General features: G+C 41.5%; 2 protein-coding genes across 5 annotated transcripts in view; one reads left to right on the top strand and one right to left on the bottom strand.

Moving 5' to 3' along the window:
- The window catches only part of LOC309641311 (uncharacterized protein), a gene marked incomplete at its 5' end in the record, with an annotated part of 127645 nt that overhangs the window by 101589 nt on the left and 7709 nt on the right, over window positions 1-18347 (bottom strand). The window contains one exon of the mRNA XM_082421162.1: window positions 1078-17276. Coding sequence (XP_082277288.1) covers window positions 16560-17276 — 717 coding nt within the window. The 3' untranslated portion in view covers window positions 1078-16559. The remainder of the gene's footprint in view (window positions 1-1077; window positions 17277-18347) is intronic.
- NUDT4 (nudix hydrolase 4) overlaps window positions 17212-18347 on the top strand; it is a 35869-nt gene continuing 34733 nt past the window's right edge. For all 4 annotated transcript variants that reach the window (XM_082419146.1, XM_082419145.1, XM_082419144.1 and 1 more), the window contains exon 1: window positions 17212-17343. In XM_082419146.1, coding sequence (XP_082275272.1) covers window positions 17245-17343 — 99 coding nt within the window. In that variant the 5' untranslated portion in view covers window positions 17212-17244. The remainder of the gene's footprint in view (window positions 17344-18347) is intronic.

Below are 18347 nucleotides of genomic sequence, written 5' to 3'. Positions count from 1 at the left end.
CTCCCCATAAACCCAAACAATAGTAATCTTGCTCTTATTTTGATATTTCTGTCAAAAAAATACTTCTAACATCTTTGACATTACTAAGAAAGATTCAATATGGTATTTACATCTTTCTAGAAATATTTCATCGAGCCCACTATGACCATTCTAAAACAGCAAAAATGAAAATTATGAAATCTTATTGCTTTAACTTAATATTAATGTATTGCTTTAGAATAAAAAAAAAAAGAAGCTACTCTCATGTACAAATGCAGCCCTGATAAAAATACCAAAGCGTACATCTACCAGATTAATCCTCTAGTAAATTAAAATACTAAAATTCTTCTTTGGATTCCTTTAAATAACAATATCTCCTTATATTTAAGGAGATATTTTTCATCTTTTGCTCCAAAAGATGAAAAAAAAATGAACTAATTTAACACATTTCTGGACAACACATGTCCAGGAGTTAGATAACTCTATATAACACTCTCTCTATATAAATAAAACTATATATACATGTAACTATATATTCTATATGTATAGAATTTATATAACTATATATATTTATATAAGTATAAATAATATATAATCATTTATATAAGTATTTGTATATGTTTATATTATATATAAATTAAATATATATAAGTATATATATACGTGTGTATATATATATATATATATATATATATATTTATATATATATATATATATATATATTCACTGTCTTAACCTACATCATTTGGGCTTGAACTGATAAGGTATACAAATTACTTACCATAGATGCCCCACTCTTCCCAAGTAAGTTTAATTGTTTTAATAGGAAACAATTCCTTGAACCAAAAAGAACTTAAATATCAATGACAAGCTTGTGGTGACATTTTAAACTCTTCTGCCACATGGAAAACAGACTCTACCATCCACCTTCTCCCACACCTCAAAACAGTACTACATATTTGTGAAAGCTTTGGAGTTCCACCTATATACACCTAAGACAGTGGGACAGTCAGATGGCAGACCTCACCACCTGCCAGTCCTCCTTCTGGAGACAGTGTAGTATGGTGGAAAGTGCAATGGGTTCTGGGGTCCACAAACCTGGAATCCAATCCATTTGCTAATGTTGAGTCTTGGGCTAGTTGCTTTCCATCTCTGTGAGCTTCAGGTGTCCTCATCTGTAAAATGAAGAAAATAGGAAAACTCTCCAGGGTTGTAGTGAAGGTAACACATACAGAGCTTCAGGCCGAGTACATGACAGAGAAAGGTAAGCATGAGGAAACCCTCCTGGTAGGGGAAGTAGGACAGATTCCAAAGTTTGAAGCAGTGAAAGGAAGTATTTGTGAGATCTCTGAAAACTTTGTCTTGGGCTAGTTCTGAACATCACTATTAAGGATGGAAATTATTTTTTTCATGCATTAATTCATCTGTTAGGTACACAATTACTGAACTTCTTATCTAGGCCAGCAAGGGAGACAGACCCATATATAATTAACTATAACTATAAGACACAGATGCTATTACTGGTGAAAGAGTGAAGGGAGGGCTAGAGATGACAGTCAACAGGGTCCTAAAAACAACAGGGGACACTTCAGGTCAAGTCACATAAAGTCAGAGAGGGATTAGTAGAAAGACACTGAAGGGAAGCTTCAGGGCCACATACAAGTGGTTCACATCAATCTCTCTAGGAATATGAAGCAGAGAGCAATTGCACCTGGAGATCTGTTGGGTGGTCTCTCCATCATCATTGTAGCAAGGACTCAGAAGGGGAGTGGTCTGGGAAGTGGGTGCATTCAGGTCACAAGGGGTTCTAGGCTTTCTTCCAGACCAGCTGGACCATCACAACATGAATGGCCTTAGACACCACCAATTCAAGAGGGCAGATTAGTTAGAAAGAAGAACCTGCAAGGGATAGAGAAAGATTTCTATTAACATATCCTTCCAGATAGGATGAGGGAATCAGATTTATTGTATATTTGATAATATGAATAACCAGTCGAAAAGCTTCAAATATAAATTAGAATAGAATGATGAATGATAAAGCGATGGTTTCTTCTGTTTGATTCTATACATTCCTGATTGTGTTGTTGATGATGATGATGATGATAACAAATAATAGCAGTTACCATATCCTGTGTATTTCCTATGTGTCAGGCAATGATTTAAGCGCTTAATATTTATTTCACAACATCCCATGAGACAGACAGTATTACTATCCCCACTTAACAAATGAGCAAATGTAGAAACTGAGAGGTTAAGTAACTAGCTGAAGGCCACACAGATAGTAAGCGGTAGAGCTGGGTTTCAGACCTAGAACTGCCTACAACTCCAGAACCTCCACTCTCTCCTACTGCCTACATGCTTAATGAATCTCTAAAAGGCTCTGCGGACATTCCAAAAACAAGAACTTATCAAAGTGCTATTTACTAATCTCTATTATTGTAGAAATATTACTGACATTACTATGAAAGTAATAAATTTCTATGTCTTAAGAGTTTTAGGTCTCAAAGTGACCTTTGAGGTAAATTCAAGCAACCCTCAATTCTACAAATAAGGATCTGAGCTATCCCAAGTTTAATTGAGCTATAACAAAAATACCAATGGTTCTCATTAAAATGTTAGACAAGGTGGATCTCTTTGTTTATATTTGTTGATAGTGATGATAATTACAGTTTGAAATAAAATGACAATGTACTAACAGGATAGTATCAGCCTACCCTGGGATTTGACACAAAAGGTTGGAGTGTTTTCAAACCTCATTAACTAACTTTGTTGCTGGACAACATGGCAAAAATCAAGTGGCTACACTGGCTATTTGGCTCTCTCTTAATCATTCTGAAAATATCAAAGGTATGTCCTGGTTTATAGTACCCTTACTGGATTAACTTTTACTGAAAAACCTGGTCATCCAAAATTGAATTTATTTTTTTCCTCAAGCAGAAGCAAAACCTTTCTAAGAGTAATTGAAAATAAAAGCCTTACTCAAAAAGCAATTACAGAATAAGGCCAGTGTCAATCATTATAGAATAAGGCCATTGGCTAAAAGTAACAGAGACAGAAAGTTTGGCTGGTGGTTTTTTTTATTGATTTATTTTTTATCCTCCCATCTTTAATAGGATAATTTTTTTTTCCATAACCAGTTTACTGGTCATTTGGAAAATATACTTTTTTAAGAAAAGACCATTTACTTTCACTGTAAAATGACAAAATGAAATCCTCAGAAGAAGTCTTCAACCTCATTAATAATTTAAAAAAACAGACTAAAATGAGATATCATGTTTATACTATGAAATCGACTAAGATAAAAGACTTTTCCCCCCAATTCTTAATGTTGGTGGGGGTGTGAGAAAACAAACTTAACAAGTTTTAACAATACTAGGAAATAAACTAAGGCAGTCTTTCTGGAGGCCATTTGGCAATATTCCTTACAGTGTGGTTTTTTTTGTTTGTTTTTTTTTTTACATTTTGGCCCTGCCGCGTGTCACGTGGGATCTTAGTTCCCCAACCAGGGATCAAAGCCCGGCTCCCTGCAGTGGAAGCACGGAGTCTTAACAACTGGACTGCCAGGGAAGTCCCTACAGTGTGTTTTTTTTTAAATATGCACTTTACACAGTAATGCCACTCCTAGGAATGTAAACTCATGTTGCCTTGTGTGCAAAGTCTTGCCTATAATGATATCGATATATGGGATGATCATTATAGCAAGGAAGGAACGAAAGAAGGAGGGAGAGAGGAAGAGAGAGAATTAAAGAAATCAAAATATCCATCAATAGGAACTGCTTAACTAAATACGGTGCAGTACATTTGTAAAAAAGCAGTATTATTTTCCCATTAGAAGTGATGTTGTGGATAAATATTATTGAAATGGAAATGGATCACAAATGCTACTAGTTATTTTCTTTTTTAAACAATACAAAACTCTATGTAACTATATGCTTCCACTTATATGAACTTTAAGAACAGGCAAAACCAATCTGTAGCAATAGATATCCGAAGAGTGTTTGCCTGAGAGGGTGGAGAGCAGATGAAGAGAGCAGACTGATTTGAAAAGAGGTAAAGGAACCTTCTGGATTGATGGAAATGTTCTAACCTTGGAATATGGATGGAGGGGGAGGAGGAGGAACAGGGCGAGTACACATTCGTCAAAACTCATCAAAATATACACTTAACATCTCTATATTCCACTTTATGTAAAGTATACCTCTATCTAAATAAGGAACAAAACCTCTAAATGTACATGATCTCAATTTTATAATGAAAACAATGTTTATACATGTACATGCAGAAAAGGATTTGGAGAGGATTTTTGGGTGGTAGAATTATGTTTGTTTAACTTTTTCTTTTTTTTCAACTTGTCAACCAGCATTTTAATAGTTAAAATAAACCCAAATATACAAACATATTCAAATGTGCTACAATGACCCTCTCTTGCCCTTAATCTAGATTTTCCTTCCCACTACCTCAAAGGGTAGTGTGTGGATTACCCAAAGCATCAAGGAGCCACCTTGAGGTTCACAGAGCCCTACGTTTCCATGGAGGGATGCCACTGAGTATCCCTCCCTGGTGGAGGTCCTTCATGGTTTGCACTGGCTGGTCATTTGTTTCAACTTTCAGATAGCTTCATATGCCAAAGCCACAGCAAGAATTTGGTCATTTTGAGGCATGCATTAAGTAGATCTTTTTTTTTTTTTTTTTTGGCCGAGCCACAAGGCGCGTGGGATCTTATTTTCCCCATTGCCCCCTGCAGCGGAACTGTGGAGTCTTAACCACTGGACCGCCAGGGAAGTCCCAAGCAGATCTTATTTATAGAACCCAAACGCCTCTTAGGTCCAGAGGAGGAAGCTTCAAATCACAGAAGGCAAAGCAAATGTTTTATGGCATGTGTCCTGCCAAGCTTCTAAGAATAGTTATGCCATTAGTTCCAACCCCATAAGCAGCTCGGCCTGAGCCCCACCCACTCCAGTAAGCCTATTACAGATAAATTAACCCATCATTATGGGACAGGGAAGCCTTCTGTGCCAGGTGTGCTCATGGCCAAGGCTGGGTGTCTGCCACCTCTGGATGGTAGCAGCTCATGTTCACATGCAGCCCAGGAATCTCAGCATGGGCTGCTGGGTGGTTACCCATGCAGGCACAATTACCTCCCAACAATAACAGCACAAACCACCTGGGGGCAGTTAGTTGATGGGTAAAGAAGATGAAACAAAATTACATTCCTCCTCCTTAAAACCCCTGCATGATGGATACAAATTGAGAACTGTGGTAGGTGGGAACAAGTGAAAACAGAAATCCAGCCTTTCCTTGGGATACAGCCAAGGAAGCTGGTGAACAAACCGTACTAAGAGAAGTTTGCACTCAACAACCTGGCTTGGATCTGGACAAGGATGCCCACAGGATCCATCTAACTAGCCCACTGGACAGCTTGCCAAAGATGTCCCACAGGACCTCACACTTACCTGGTCTCAAACTGAACATCCCTGCACTGCCTCTACCTTGCTACTTCTTTTGCAAAGTCCCCATCTCAGTAAATGACACCCCAATCTACCCCTTTACCAGAGCAAGAACCTAGAAGCCATTTTATACTTCCTCCTCCTTCATCTTCCACACATGATCCGTTACCAAGTCCTACAGATTCTATCTTCTAAATAATCTTTCTGACCAGCCTTTCCCTCCAGTTTGTGCCACCGTCACAAAACTTGTTCTCTACTTTACTGCATGGCTGACCTTCCCAAATTACAAATGGCATCATGCCATTGCCCTATTCCAGTCCGTCCTTTGCTCTCCATCATCTACCCAGAGGTGTCTTGAGACAATGCCTTCACTACCAGGTATTTAAATACCTTCACTGCTCGGTATTTAAATATGTGAAGTCGTGATTTGATATAGCCAAGTAAGAGGCACTAAGGACCTGGAAAAGACCTGTCCCACTTAAAGGCGTTCAAACCGAAAACTATTTTACAACAGCTGCACCAGCTCAGTAAAACTCTTTCTGAAGTCATTTTGATACTTCTGTCTACACAACAGAGTCCAAACTCACTAGCCTGCATTTAAGTCGGTGAGGTAGCTAGTGTCTGCTTCTTTGGCCTTGTCTTCAGCTATTCTCATCAAGCAGCTTTCGTTTTCCTGAAGATTCTCTTTCACACAGCAGTGCTTTTGAACATGACCTTCCCTTAGCCTGGGCCCGTCTTCTTTCCCTATCTTGCCTGGACACTCTCATTTTAAGACCTCTGCTGCCAGCCTTCCTGGAGACCCAGGGAGAGTAGTACTCTGGACATACATCTGTTATTGTTCTACATCCATTATTGTTCTTCTTTCTCAACCTGCAACCATTTATTTTTCTTCCCTACTAGACAGTACTTAGGGGACTTGTCTAAAATTGCACAAATTATATGCTACAAAATAAACAGCAAAGGCAAACTTTTCCTAGAGACAGTTTTCCTCAACATTTTTTTTAAATTTATTAATTAATTTATTTACTTTTGGCTGCGTTGGGTCCTCGTTGGGTCCTGCTGCCCTGCAGGCTTTCTCTAGTTGCGGTGAGCGGGGGCTACTCTTCGTTGCAGTGCGCGGGCTTCTCATTGAGGTGGCTCTTGTTGCAGAGCACAGGCTCTAGGTGTCTGAGCTTCAGTACTTACGGCACATGGGCTCAGTAGTTGTGGCTCACAGGATCTAGAGCGCAGTCTCAGTAGTTGTGGCACATGGGTTTAGTTGCTCCGTGGCACGTGGAATCTTCCCGGACCAGGGCTCGAACCCATGTCCCCTGCATTGGCAGGTGGATTCTTAACCACTGCGTCACCAGGGAAGTCCTCCTCCTCAACATTTTAAAGATTGAGAAAATATTGTTTGAATATCACAGAACACATTTTTTTTTTTTTTGGTGTTAATTTTGGGTGTCCTTAGAGAGCTAATGGAGATTTTAGGGGGCCTCTGAATATGCACTACTCTATGTCTTTAGACAGTCTCTGCCCACGAAACCTTTAGTGAATATGATATTGCAACAATCTTATGCCAGAAAAGCTGCTTTAGGCCTTGATCAATTTCACAAAATGTTAACTGGGTAATATTAATTATTATCGTGAATTTTTAGTCTTCAAAAGAGAGAAAGGAAGAAAGAAACTGTTACATGCTCCAGTACCTTTTAAAAAGTCACTCTAAGAAATAAAAGGGAACTCAACTCCACTCCCACAACTGGGTCACAAGCTCCATTGGCTGAAGTAGTTGAGTGCTCATTCACATGAAATAGTTCTATTTCTCAGAACTTGTCCAAAGGGATCTCTTCTACCTGCAGAGATAGAAGTATGGAAAAAAGAATCTTTCCAATACCTTTAAGTTTGACCTGCTTCATTTTTTTCCTCCCTTCCTGTCCATTGATTTAAGTCATTGGAGAGGCATGGAAATAAAATGGGAAGTTGGAAAGGGAAGAGATAGTGAAGGATGAAGGGGAGGGCAGTAATGGGGGGGCTTTCGAGGTATCTATGCCTGCAGTGGCTAAGGTTAAATGAAGTCAACCACAAAGCTACAGTAACCTCACCACTTCCTACTTTGCACGTAACAGGCTGAGCTCTAGCTCTGACTTAAAGGTGAATGGTCTGGAGTGAACTCATTCGTTGTACACCAGAATTTTTTTAAATCATTATTGTTGGGATTACACATGCTTTTATTCTTATTAACCAATGTGAAAGCAATTAAGATTTGGCTGGGGGAAGAAATACAGAGAGGGGCTTCCCTGGTGGCGCAGTGGTTGAGAATCTGCCTGCCAATGCAGTGGACACAGGTTCAAGCCCTGGTCTGGGAAGATCCCACATGCCATGGAGCAGCTGGGCCCGTGAGCCACAATTACTGAGCCTGCGCGTCTGGAGCCTGTGCTCCGCAACAAGAGAGGCCGCGATAGTGAGAGGCCCGCGCACCGTGATGAAGAGTGGCCCCCGCTTGCCACAACTAGAGAAAGCCCTCGCACAGAAACGAAGACCCAACACAGCCATAAATAAATAAATAAATAAATAAATAATTTTTTTAAAAAATTAAAAAAAGAAAAAAAAAGAAATAGAGACACTCTATTCTAACATAAAAACAAACATGCTCATGATAGAAAACTGGGAAAATACAGAAAAGCATAAAGAAAAAAACCCCACCTATACTCAAGGATCTATATATAATTATGACTATATTGTATGTACTTTTTACACTTTAACTTTGTAACAAGTTCTTGCCTTGTTTTTAGAAACTACTTAAACAGTTTTTTATAGTTACATAGTAGACTTTGAAGTGGATATTGTAATTTATATAACCATTTCTCTACTACTAGACATTTTGGTTTTTTTCAAATATTTTGGAATAATAATATGGATTTAACCCTTTTAAAAGCTCTCAATACCAGCAATGAGTAAACGAGAACTCCTCCAAGAAGGTGTAGGCAGCAGTAGGAGAAAAGTTTAGAATGTACCGTAGCCATTGGTTTCCTTTAGCCAAGAAAAATAGGTACAATATCATGAATTATGGACAAAAGCAGGAAATACTCTGAAATTTCCTCAAGAAAAATGTATTTAAGCCTCTGTTGACTTGAAGGTGGGACCAGTTCTAGGAAGGCTTTGGGGGAAGAGAGGAATGTTGAACAAGGAGTACAAATAAATGAGAGGTGGTGTAAAGACATGCAGTTGGGAAAAAGAAAACTCAGGCTCTCATGTGACACCTCGCAGAGTTTTTCTCCCATCGCTGCTTTTGATGGTGACTAGACTGTCTGATAAGCTTTGCCACAAGTCCTTAGGTGGAACACTTTCTTAAACAAAGAACTTTAACAGCCATTTGTTGACAGCAATCTCCTTTCTACCCTAACTGTCTTTCACCAAATCATTCATCTTTTCCTATGCTCTTTAAACTTTACCAGCAACAGAGTAGGGGGCAGATGTTATTGCACAGAATCCACATGGCTGGAATCACACTGTGGGAAGGAATGCTTTGAAAGTGATATAGAATTTAGGGTCTCCCTAAAACCTAATTTCCCTGGATTTTTGTGGCAGTCTGGGGAAAACAAAATGCTATTTTCATTATACTTTCATTTGATTCTCACTTAAATCAAGTTTTTTTCTTATAAAGTTACCTTAAAATTTTGAGTTCATTCTGTTTTGCCAAAAGTGTTTCCAATTATTATCACAGTTTGTCTTCACAAAACCGAGAGATGGGTAGGCAGGTATTAATACCTCCATTTCTGAAAGAAAAAAATAGATGAAGAAAATAAAGTCACTGCCACCAGAACCCAGATGTCTTGTCTTTTGGCCCAGTGTGCCTTTTCCTACAGATTGTCACAGTGGTTTTGGCAAATGGTATTGTTAGAAAGCCTATGGAGACATGGCTTGCGCTTCTGTGATCAGATATCTCAAAATGGCTTTGTACTTCAGTTTCAAACCTAACATATAAACCCTGAGTATTTTTCTCAAGCACATTTTGATGTATTCTGTCTTAAAACATCCCTAAGTTTCTTCAAATGTGAATTTAAAAATTTTCTCATCTAATTAACCTACATATAAGTAGGAATCAAAGATAACTTTACCATTAATTTTTCCAAAAAGTTAAAAGGGATAAAAATGAATCTTCACATATAGTACCATATTTGAAAAACTATGGTTGACATTTAAATGGCAAACAAAACTAGGAAATGCAAGTGTGTCTCTTAAATATAGAAGAAAACTACACTATGTGTGGCTTAAATAAGTGAATATTTATCCTAACATTTCCAAACTCTGTCAAATAAGGTAGAACAATACTTTTTTTTTTTTGATGACTAGATACATAAAGGTTCAGCCTGAAAAATTCGTCAGTAGAAAATGCATCTGTGTATGGATGTTTGCCTTTTAAACTAATGTGACTTTTATAGAAAACTGAAATACAGAAGACTCTTGGAGAACATAAAACTGAAATAGAAGACATCTTCTATACACAACACTTTAATGTATTACTAATTTTCTTTTCAAAAATGAAAAGTGATAATGAAAGCTACTTTCATTAGCAATAGGGGGAGTCTGTGTGTGCGTGCATGTGTGTATGCACATGTGTGTTATTGTTGAAGAGCAGTTTCCAAGAGCCTTCAACTAGCCTCTGAATGTGGTTATAATTTGGCACTTGACCACGCTGAATTAAACGCTCTGCTCTATACTGCTGTACTACTTTGTACTGTTTCATGTTTCCTGGAAAGACTGCAAGTATCTTTGAAACAGGAGGGAAGAGGACAGGGCACAACCTTTGAAAAAATGACATAGACTGAGGACATTACATAAACTGATTAGACTCAAATGGGTCCAAGATGGCAGACAAGTCAACTTCCACTAGACCTTGAGCCTCATTATACGCTCACTGTAACACATTAGTAGGCTAAATGACACACCCACAGGCGCCATGACAGTTCCAAGGCCAACCATAATGGTCAAAAAGTGGGCAGAGGCTCAATTCCTGGAAATCCCTGCCCCTTCCTGAAATAGCTGGAATATTCCTCCAACTCATTAGCCTATGAAATTACCCACACCTATAAAAACTGACAACCCCATACCCTGGTGCCTTTCTCACCTTCTGAGATGGCTCACACTCTGTCTGTGGAGCGTGTTTCTCTCTAAATAAATCCACTTCTTACTTATCACTTTGTCTCTCACTGAATTCTTTCTGCAATGAGACATCAAGAACCTGAGCTTCATTAAGTCCTGAAACCAGGTGTGTGATCTCAGTTGGAAGACTGTGGGTTTTGGCCAGGTTTGAGTCCCAGCCGCATGGGTTCAAGTCCCAATCTGGGTTTTGGCCGGGTTTGAGTACCGGCACGTGGGTTCAAGTCCCAATCTGAGGTGCATGATTTCATCTTCAGGTTAAGAACTCTGGCTTCTATATCTTTTGTATCCTCCACAGTGCCTGCCACAATGTCTGTATTGAACTTAAAGAAATAAATTCACCCAGTGTTCCATGAAAACCAGTCCTACTAACCATCCAATCTTTGAAATAAATTATTCTCATTCTCTGAACTATAAAACCAAATGTTATTATTATTTTGTGGAACATCTTGACCCTACAATAATCTGCATTTGTATATGGTTTCAAGGTGATGAGGATGACGATGATGATAAATAATCACTTTTCTGTGTCACTCCCTGAAGATTTTAAAGCCTCAGACACAATTTGTAAATGTAATGGTGGCAGTAAGAAAGTAACAGAAAGCAGGGAGTCCATCATCCTTGAATCTCTTGTAAGTTGTCCATAGGGTATGGAGAGACCCCTTAGGAAGGAGAGTTGGAGTAATCACATAGTTATCTGGGAGCTCAGACACATTAACTCATATTGATATATAACTGTTACTGGGAAACTTCTTGTCTTACCCAAATCTAAAATTAATTCCTTTTCACGTGACAGGTATTTACTAAAACTGCCTTCGTTGTGTTCTATCTGTTCCTCTTTCCTGGTTCTAGACAATTTCTGTCCCTACATCTGGATTCTGATTTACAAGCTTATGACCAACCCATGACTGTAATATCTTATTATTGAACCCCACATCTGGGTTATTGACAGTGTCACCTGATTCCAACTTTGACTCTAGCTTCCTAACAAAAGATTCAGACTCCTATTGCCCTTGTCCAGGATTTTTAGGTGGGTCCGTTTCAGGTAGTGGTTCTTAATCCTATTGAGGGGTTCCCTGAAAAATGTATGAAAGCTGTGAACTCATCCCCTCTAAAAAAGACATATTTGTACACAAACACAAACAGATCTGCGTACAATTTCAAGAGATTCATGATCCTTTAGAGGCTCCTTTTAAGGGACATCTACTGGTAGGTTAACCTATAGTATAAAAAAAAAAAAAACTGCATCTGTTTTAGTCACTACAAACAGATGCAATTAACCTTTGCTGGAGTCTGAGAAAAGATAGGGCTTGTCTTTATCACTTCCAAGATTTTCCTCCTAAAAAAATCACCAAAGTAATATATGTACATTGTAGAAATGTTGGAAAGTGAGGAAAAGCATAAATAAGAATTTTCAAATCACTCACAATCCCAGCACTAAAGATACCCAATTATCAATATTTTAGTGTACTAATTTCCAGTCTTTTTTAATTCATATTTGTTAGACTTTCACAACATCCTTCCTTCAAATTCTCCTTCACTTTTATATAAGAACCTGTTGTGCATTCAAAGACTTAGTTCAATCTTCAGGCGTGTAAGAAGCTTCCAGGTTGCCTAGGACTTGTCCAAGGTCTGCAAACTTTTGAGCTCTGAGTACAAATTTACCTCCCAGTTATCTCTATCTAAACAAAACATGGTCTCTAGCTGAAGGTTAGGCGTCCATCAGAGATTGCTATTGTGTCTTCTGGTTATTAGTTCTGCCATCAATGTTTGTCACTGTGATGATAATTATAGTTCTGGAATCCTGAGTTCAACTCTTATCTCCACTGCCACCTTCTAATTTTGTGAACTGGACAAATTACTTAATTCATCTGTGCTTCAATATCTCATCTGTAAGATGGGAATGATGATGGAGAATAAATGAGTACGTGGAAAGTATGTAGAACAGACTGTTACCCAGGAAGCACTCAATAGATGCTAGCTATCACTGTTATCATTTATATATTGTTGTTGTTTCCATTCCTCCATGATGTTTTCTGCGTTGTTAGTTCTACTGTCACTGTTGATTGAAGAGGTAAAGACTCTCCTTTTTAAACATGATCACAGCCCCCAAGAGTAACAATAGTTGCTTAATATAAAATATTCGGTGTTCATATTCCCTAATTGTCTTCCAAATGTCTTTTGTTGTTGTTTGTTTGAATCTAGAGCAAAACAAGGTCTATACATTGCAACTGATTAACATGCATTCTCTTATGAGCAAACATTCTTTTTTTAGCCTTTACCCCCAAACAAAAATGCAGAATTTGTTTTTGTTTATGTAGCAAAAAACAACCTTCTTCGAATGAAGCAGAAGTTCAAAATGCTGTCCCGGAGGAGTCGGTGAAAATGTCAAGTCATTGCCTTTACTGAGTAGATAAACACTTGGCATATACCTTTCTCTGAATGATAAAGAAGGAAAGGAGGAAGTGTGCTTCCCTGTAAACTTTTTTATTAGCCACAGAGAACTGAGTACAAACATGATGCTCCTGAAACAAAGTGCCCTACAGTAAATAGGAATTGAGGAAATAGAAAATGGATTGTAAATCTGGAAACCATTTCTCTATTTCAGTGAAAGAGAAGATTATAAATGGCCAACCCAAATAGTCTGCTCTTAAAGTTTCGCAAACGCTGGTTGGATTGATGAATCCTTCTTAGGATTTTTAATCCTAAAGCTCGAATCTAATTTAAAGTTTTTGAATTTTCAAACTTTGCTCACTCCATTTTAGTCTGTGCCTTTGGTAAAAGAAAAAAAAAATCACTTTAGGTGATATAAAATTAATCAAGAGTTCCACTTTCAGGTCTCATTGTAAGACTGCCTCTTCCAGATTCCACCTTAAACAAAGCCCCTTTTTCATTTTAAAATGGAAAGAAACCCCAGAATACAACACACACAAAATAGTAATTACCACGTAATAGAAGAAGCAGGATAAGCACACAGTAATACAGTGCAGGAGTTAAGAATGTGGGCTGCAAAGAGAGAACGCTGTCCTCTGTTTCTTTGCCTGTAAAACGAGGACAATAAATAGAAGCTGCTTCATAGGGCTGCTGCTGGGATCACTCATGAGATCATGAGAAGCACCCAGCACTGGCTAACACTCTGTAAAGACTGGTTATTATTATGATGAGAAAGACACAGGAAGGGATCTTTTGTCACAGCTGGTTTTATCAGGAGAGGAGCTTACTTCATGGTAACAGTGTGAGTCAGTTACCAGAGAAGGCAGCAAGCTCCCTGCACACATCCCTGTCACACCGCCTCCAAGACGCTCTACTACTATTAACAATACATTGTTAAAAGAACCCAGGTAAAAGAACTATCCTACACAGGCAGTGTTCAACGGTTTCCCTCTCTGGTGTTCTAAACATTTGAAAATAGTACAAGAAATGGCTCTGTGTATAGTAAGTTCTAGGTAAGACAATACTGTGGTAAGTGAACTAAACAGAGATTAACCTGAAATTGGACTCTGATCCCCAAGGGAACCGGCCGGTGCAGCCCAGTCCTTACTGGCCCTGAGGAGGAAAAACAACCTTGCTTCCATCTCCACTGTGATCTGACTAGATATGATCTAAGCTTTGAACAGTACATTTCAGATGGTGCATAATACGCATTAGACAACACTAAGCAGGGAGCTTCAGGCTGGGGTGTGCACCCTAATACTGAGGAACCGACACAAGAAAATGAAGACCTAACGTTTATAATTCAGCCTTTCACTATTCTCTCATTTCAGTCACACAAGTTTCCTTTTCTGTTAGGTCCCTCTCAAATAACTGCAATAATATAGTAAGTTAATCAGTTAACAAAAAGGGGAGGGGGTAGTTATTCATAGTATCAAAACATTTTTCATTTTAAATGATTTGTTGCATAATTCCTTTTAAATAGACCTTCCCTCACAGTGTGAGAATCCGCAGCCCTCCCCAAGCACCTGGCCCTCTCCATTACTCCTCTTACTCCTTGAGAAAAGGAGGGAGAAAGAGATCTCCAATGAAAATTTCCTCGTTAATAACTTAATCTTATGTTTCTTTAAATGCTTTCTAGTTTTAAAGGATTTTCAGACCCACTGTGACATCTTAGTTAAGCTTTGTACAAGGTGGTATAAATCATATTATACCCACTTGAGAGGTGAGAAAAGCTACATATAGTAATTGGGTACATATGAGACCTGAACTCAAGATCTTTTCCACCAAGTCCTATGGGCTGGAGCTGGAAGCAAAGGGCCCTGTACTCCTGCTCACTAGTTTCGTGCTGCTGCCTTTCCTGCCTTTGGTGAGTTGGTTCCAGGCATCTTCCTCATTCCTCCCCAGTTAATTCTGATTCATGCTTCAGCTCATGTAATTACTAAAACAGGAAGGACTTGAGTGAACCAACATTCAGTCAATCAGCATTTAGTGAACGCCAACTAGAAGCCAGACCTTTGAAGAGTTTTAAGCAAAGAGAAACGTAATCTTCCTCGTCACTTAAAAAGACTACAGTGAGACTATCACTTTATCAATTTGAGCCAATTATCTAAAAATAATATTTGCATATTAGCTGTACTGGTGTCCCTAACTAGCTGCGCTCTATCCCTGTTTGTAACTCTGGAAATAAACTTCAAGTGGTTTCTTTAAGAAAGCTAAGGCTTAGAAAATGTCTCTGCACAGACTTGATAAGGTTTCCAATTGCACCTTGGTAAAAATCTCATTTCTTAAATCACTTATTCAACATTAAGTCACTGTACAAACTTGCAGCTGCTAGGCTCTGAGGGCAAGAAGATGAGTTAGATGCAACAGTCCTTAACCTAAAGGAGGTCAGAGCCTAGAAAAAGAAGACCAATGCCCACTTTGAGCTCTCCAAGGGCCCCCAGGCTCTGAATGGTCAGCCCTCACAGTTCCCTGGGCCAGAGATGGAACCCACCTCCCCACACCTGTGGTGCAGGCACACTGGCCTTTTTCTTTCATTTCTACAAACTCTCCTCACTCCCTCCCCCTCTGGACTTTGCATAAGTCCCAGTTCCCCCAGCCTTAAAACTTCACCTGGCTCCCAGTCTATTTAGCTCCTACTCCTCCTTCAGCCTCAGCTCCTGCCCTGCTGCCTTCTCTGACTTGCAGATCTGGTCAAATCTCCCCATAAAACCCTCTACCACCTGAGACCTTGTCACATTTGTCGTTTTACATGTACTTGTGTGATTGACTGTCTGCTCTCAGGTGCCTACGTTCCTGGCACGGCAGGGGCTGGTTTTAGATGCCAGCGCCTGGCACTCAGTAGGCCCTCCAGGAATGAAGACTGAACTGTTAAATGGGGCTGGACCTAAGCGGCCCGGGCTCTGTGGACAGGACAGGATGGAGGGGGTGAGGGGCTCCCCTGAGCTTCCTTACCACCTTCCTTAACACTAAGACAGGCCTCCTGGCTCCCATCTTGGCGCCTGCATGAAAACGTAAAAGTTGTCTGTCCCAAGTCCCCGAGAGACTGTAGCCCCTAGAGAGCAGACATTCCACTCTATTTAGCGTTGTGACCCCAGCACCTGGCTGTGCCTGTTAACTCAGCATGAGATACACTTAGGAGATATTAGCCATTGCCGGCATTAATGAATGCATTCTGGAGGGTGGGACAAAGTGAGAGACGTTATCCAGGGCTTCAAACAAACGTTTAAGCTTGAGTTTACTCTTGAGGGAATACAAGCGACGCTACCCCCAACCAAAGACTGAAAAACAAAAAGGAAATCTGCCTTCTTCCTGCCCCTGCAAAACAGAAACAGTAAAACCTCTTAACCAACGTCTTCACCTTTCCAGGCCTCCACTCTCTTCTGTCCCCGCACTTGACGGGCGCTCTCTGGACGTGTACACAGTCACTGCGGAGACTGCCATCGCAGCGACGCCGCCAGGCATTTTCTGACCAGGGAGCGACTTTGCTGAGGAGGTATGTGGTTAGACCCCCTCTCGCGGAGAGGCTATTTAAGACCCTCACAGAGAAAATAACGGGATTTATAAACAGGGAGGTAAGGGTCTTTGCTCTGTCCCTTCGCTGGCATTTTGGAGCCCGGTCCTCCCACGCCGAGCTGCAGCTCTAACCCTCCGGCCCCGACGAATCCCAGCAGCCTGAAAGCCGAGGCGCCGTCCGCACCGCCCCTCCCCCGCCGCAGCCGTCTCGGCACGCAGGCGCGGAGGCGCGCGCAGGGCGGCGCGCCGGGGGGGGGGGGGGCGGGGCGTGCGCGGTCCCCTTAAATAGGGCGGAGGGGGCGGTGCGAAGCTGCCGCGGCGCTGCTGCCCAGTCGGCGCCAGTTCCTGCCGCTGTCTCCTCGTGGCGCGATCCTCGAGCCTCGCTCTTTCTCCGGCGGCGGCGGCGGCGGCGGCGGCGGTGGCGGCGGCTGCAGCAGCAGGAGAGAGCGGAGGCGAGCGGGCGGCGGGCTCCATGGAGAGCGGCGGACGCCCGTGCAGAGGCGGCGCTTCCACCCCGGCACCCGGGCTCCAGTGACCGGCGCTCGCGCCCTGCACCGCGTCGGAACGGCCGCCGGCTCCGGGACTGACCCGGCCTCGCTGCCCTTCCCCGCGCCGCCGCCTCGCCTTCTTGCTCCCCGACTCGCCCTCGCCCCCACTCCCCGGCCGGGTGGCGGCGGCCAGGCCCCCGCGGCGGCGGCCGGAGCAGCAGCGGCAGCAAGAGCCCGTCTCTATGATGAAGTTCAAGCCCAACCAGACGCGGACCTATGACCGCGAGGGCTTCAAGAAGCGGGCTGCGTGCCTGTGCTTCCGGAGCGAGCAGGAGGACGAGGTGAGGGCGGTCGGCGCGCTCGGGGGCGCCGGGGTGGGGTTGGGGTGGGTGTTCGGGCTGGCCGGAGTAGGAGGGTCCTTGCCCTTGCCCTTGCCTTTCTGCATCCCCTTCCCAGCCGACCCTCCGTCTGGCCCCAGGGCTGGAAAGGATTAGCCCACTCCCTCCTTCTCTCCCTCCCTCCCTCCCGCCTTCCTTCCTTTCTCTGGGTTGATTGTGGAAACAAAGGGGCTCGCCCAGCCCTATGCTCTCCCACTGGGTCGTGGTTAGGACAGGAGGCCGAGACGCCTTCTGGCCCCCGGGAAGGTCCCGGGCCGTCTAGGTCCCGCCTAGGGGGAGTCACCACTTTAACCTGCGAACTGAGCGTGAAGCGAGATAAAACCTTGAGTTGTAACAGAGGGTAGCAATGGCGTGAGTGTTGCAGCCCAAGCCCTTCTGCCTCTGTTACATTTTCCTCCCCTGTTACAGCAGTTTGCGGTTTCAGATAAATGTAGGCATGATTATGGAATATCCAGTCCCCGTGCTTTAAAATAAAAACTCTTTCGATCTAGTTCTGTCATTTCCACTTTCAAGTGGATCCTTTAACTTACAAGCACTTGGCATATTTATACTTGATTTTTTTTTTAAAGAGGCCTACTCTTGGAAAGTTTTCTGGCTATAGAATGATGGGTAGTGAAAAATGTGGAGTCACACCAGAAGGGAGAAGATGGACTAGAGTTGGGCAAAGTTGCCATTTTCAGACAGTAATCTCTAGCTCTCTGCATATTTATCAGAGCTTCTTTGCTATGTTTGGCTTGACGTCTGGAGAGAAGCAGTCTTGTTCTAAGAGGAAGCTGCAGTCGGTCTTCTGTAATTCACCCATCAGCATTGGGTTGATAGGCCGTTGAGGTTTTCCTGGAGAACAGTTTTTATTTATTTGTTACATTTATTTAATTTAAAAATGGTTCACTGCTTTAAATTTCCATAGAGCAATAATAGTCAATTGGTAGCGGATGAAAATCTTTTAG

This window comes from Balaenoptera physalus (assembly GCF_965194825.1).
Source record: "Balaenoptera physalus genome assembly, chromosome: 13".
Lineage (NCBI taxonomy): Eukaryota > Metazoa > Chordata > Mammalia > Artiodactyla > Balaenopteridae > Balaenoptera > Balaenoptera physalus.
The sequence above is the reverse complement of the archived record's forward strand: the minus strand, read 5'-3'. Positions and strand labels throughout refer to the sequence as shown.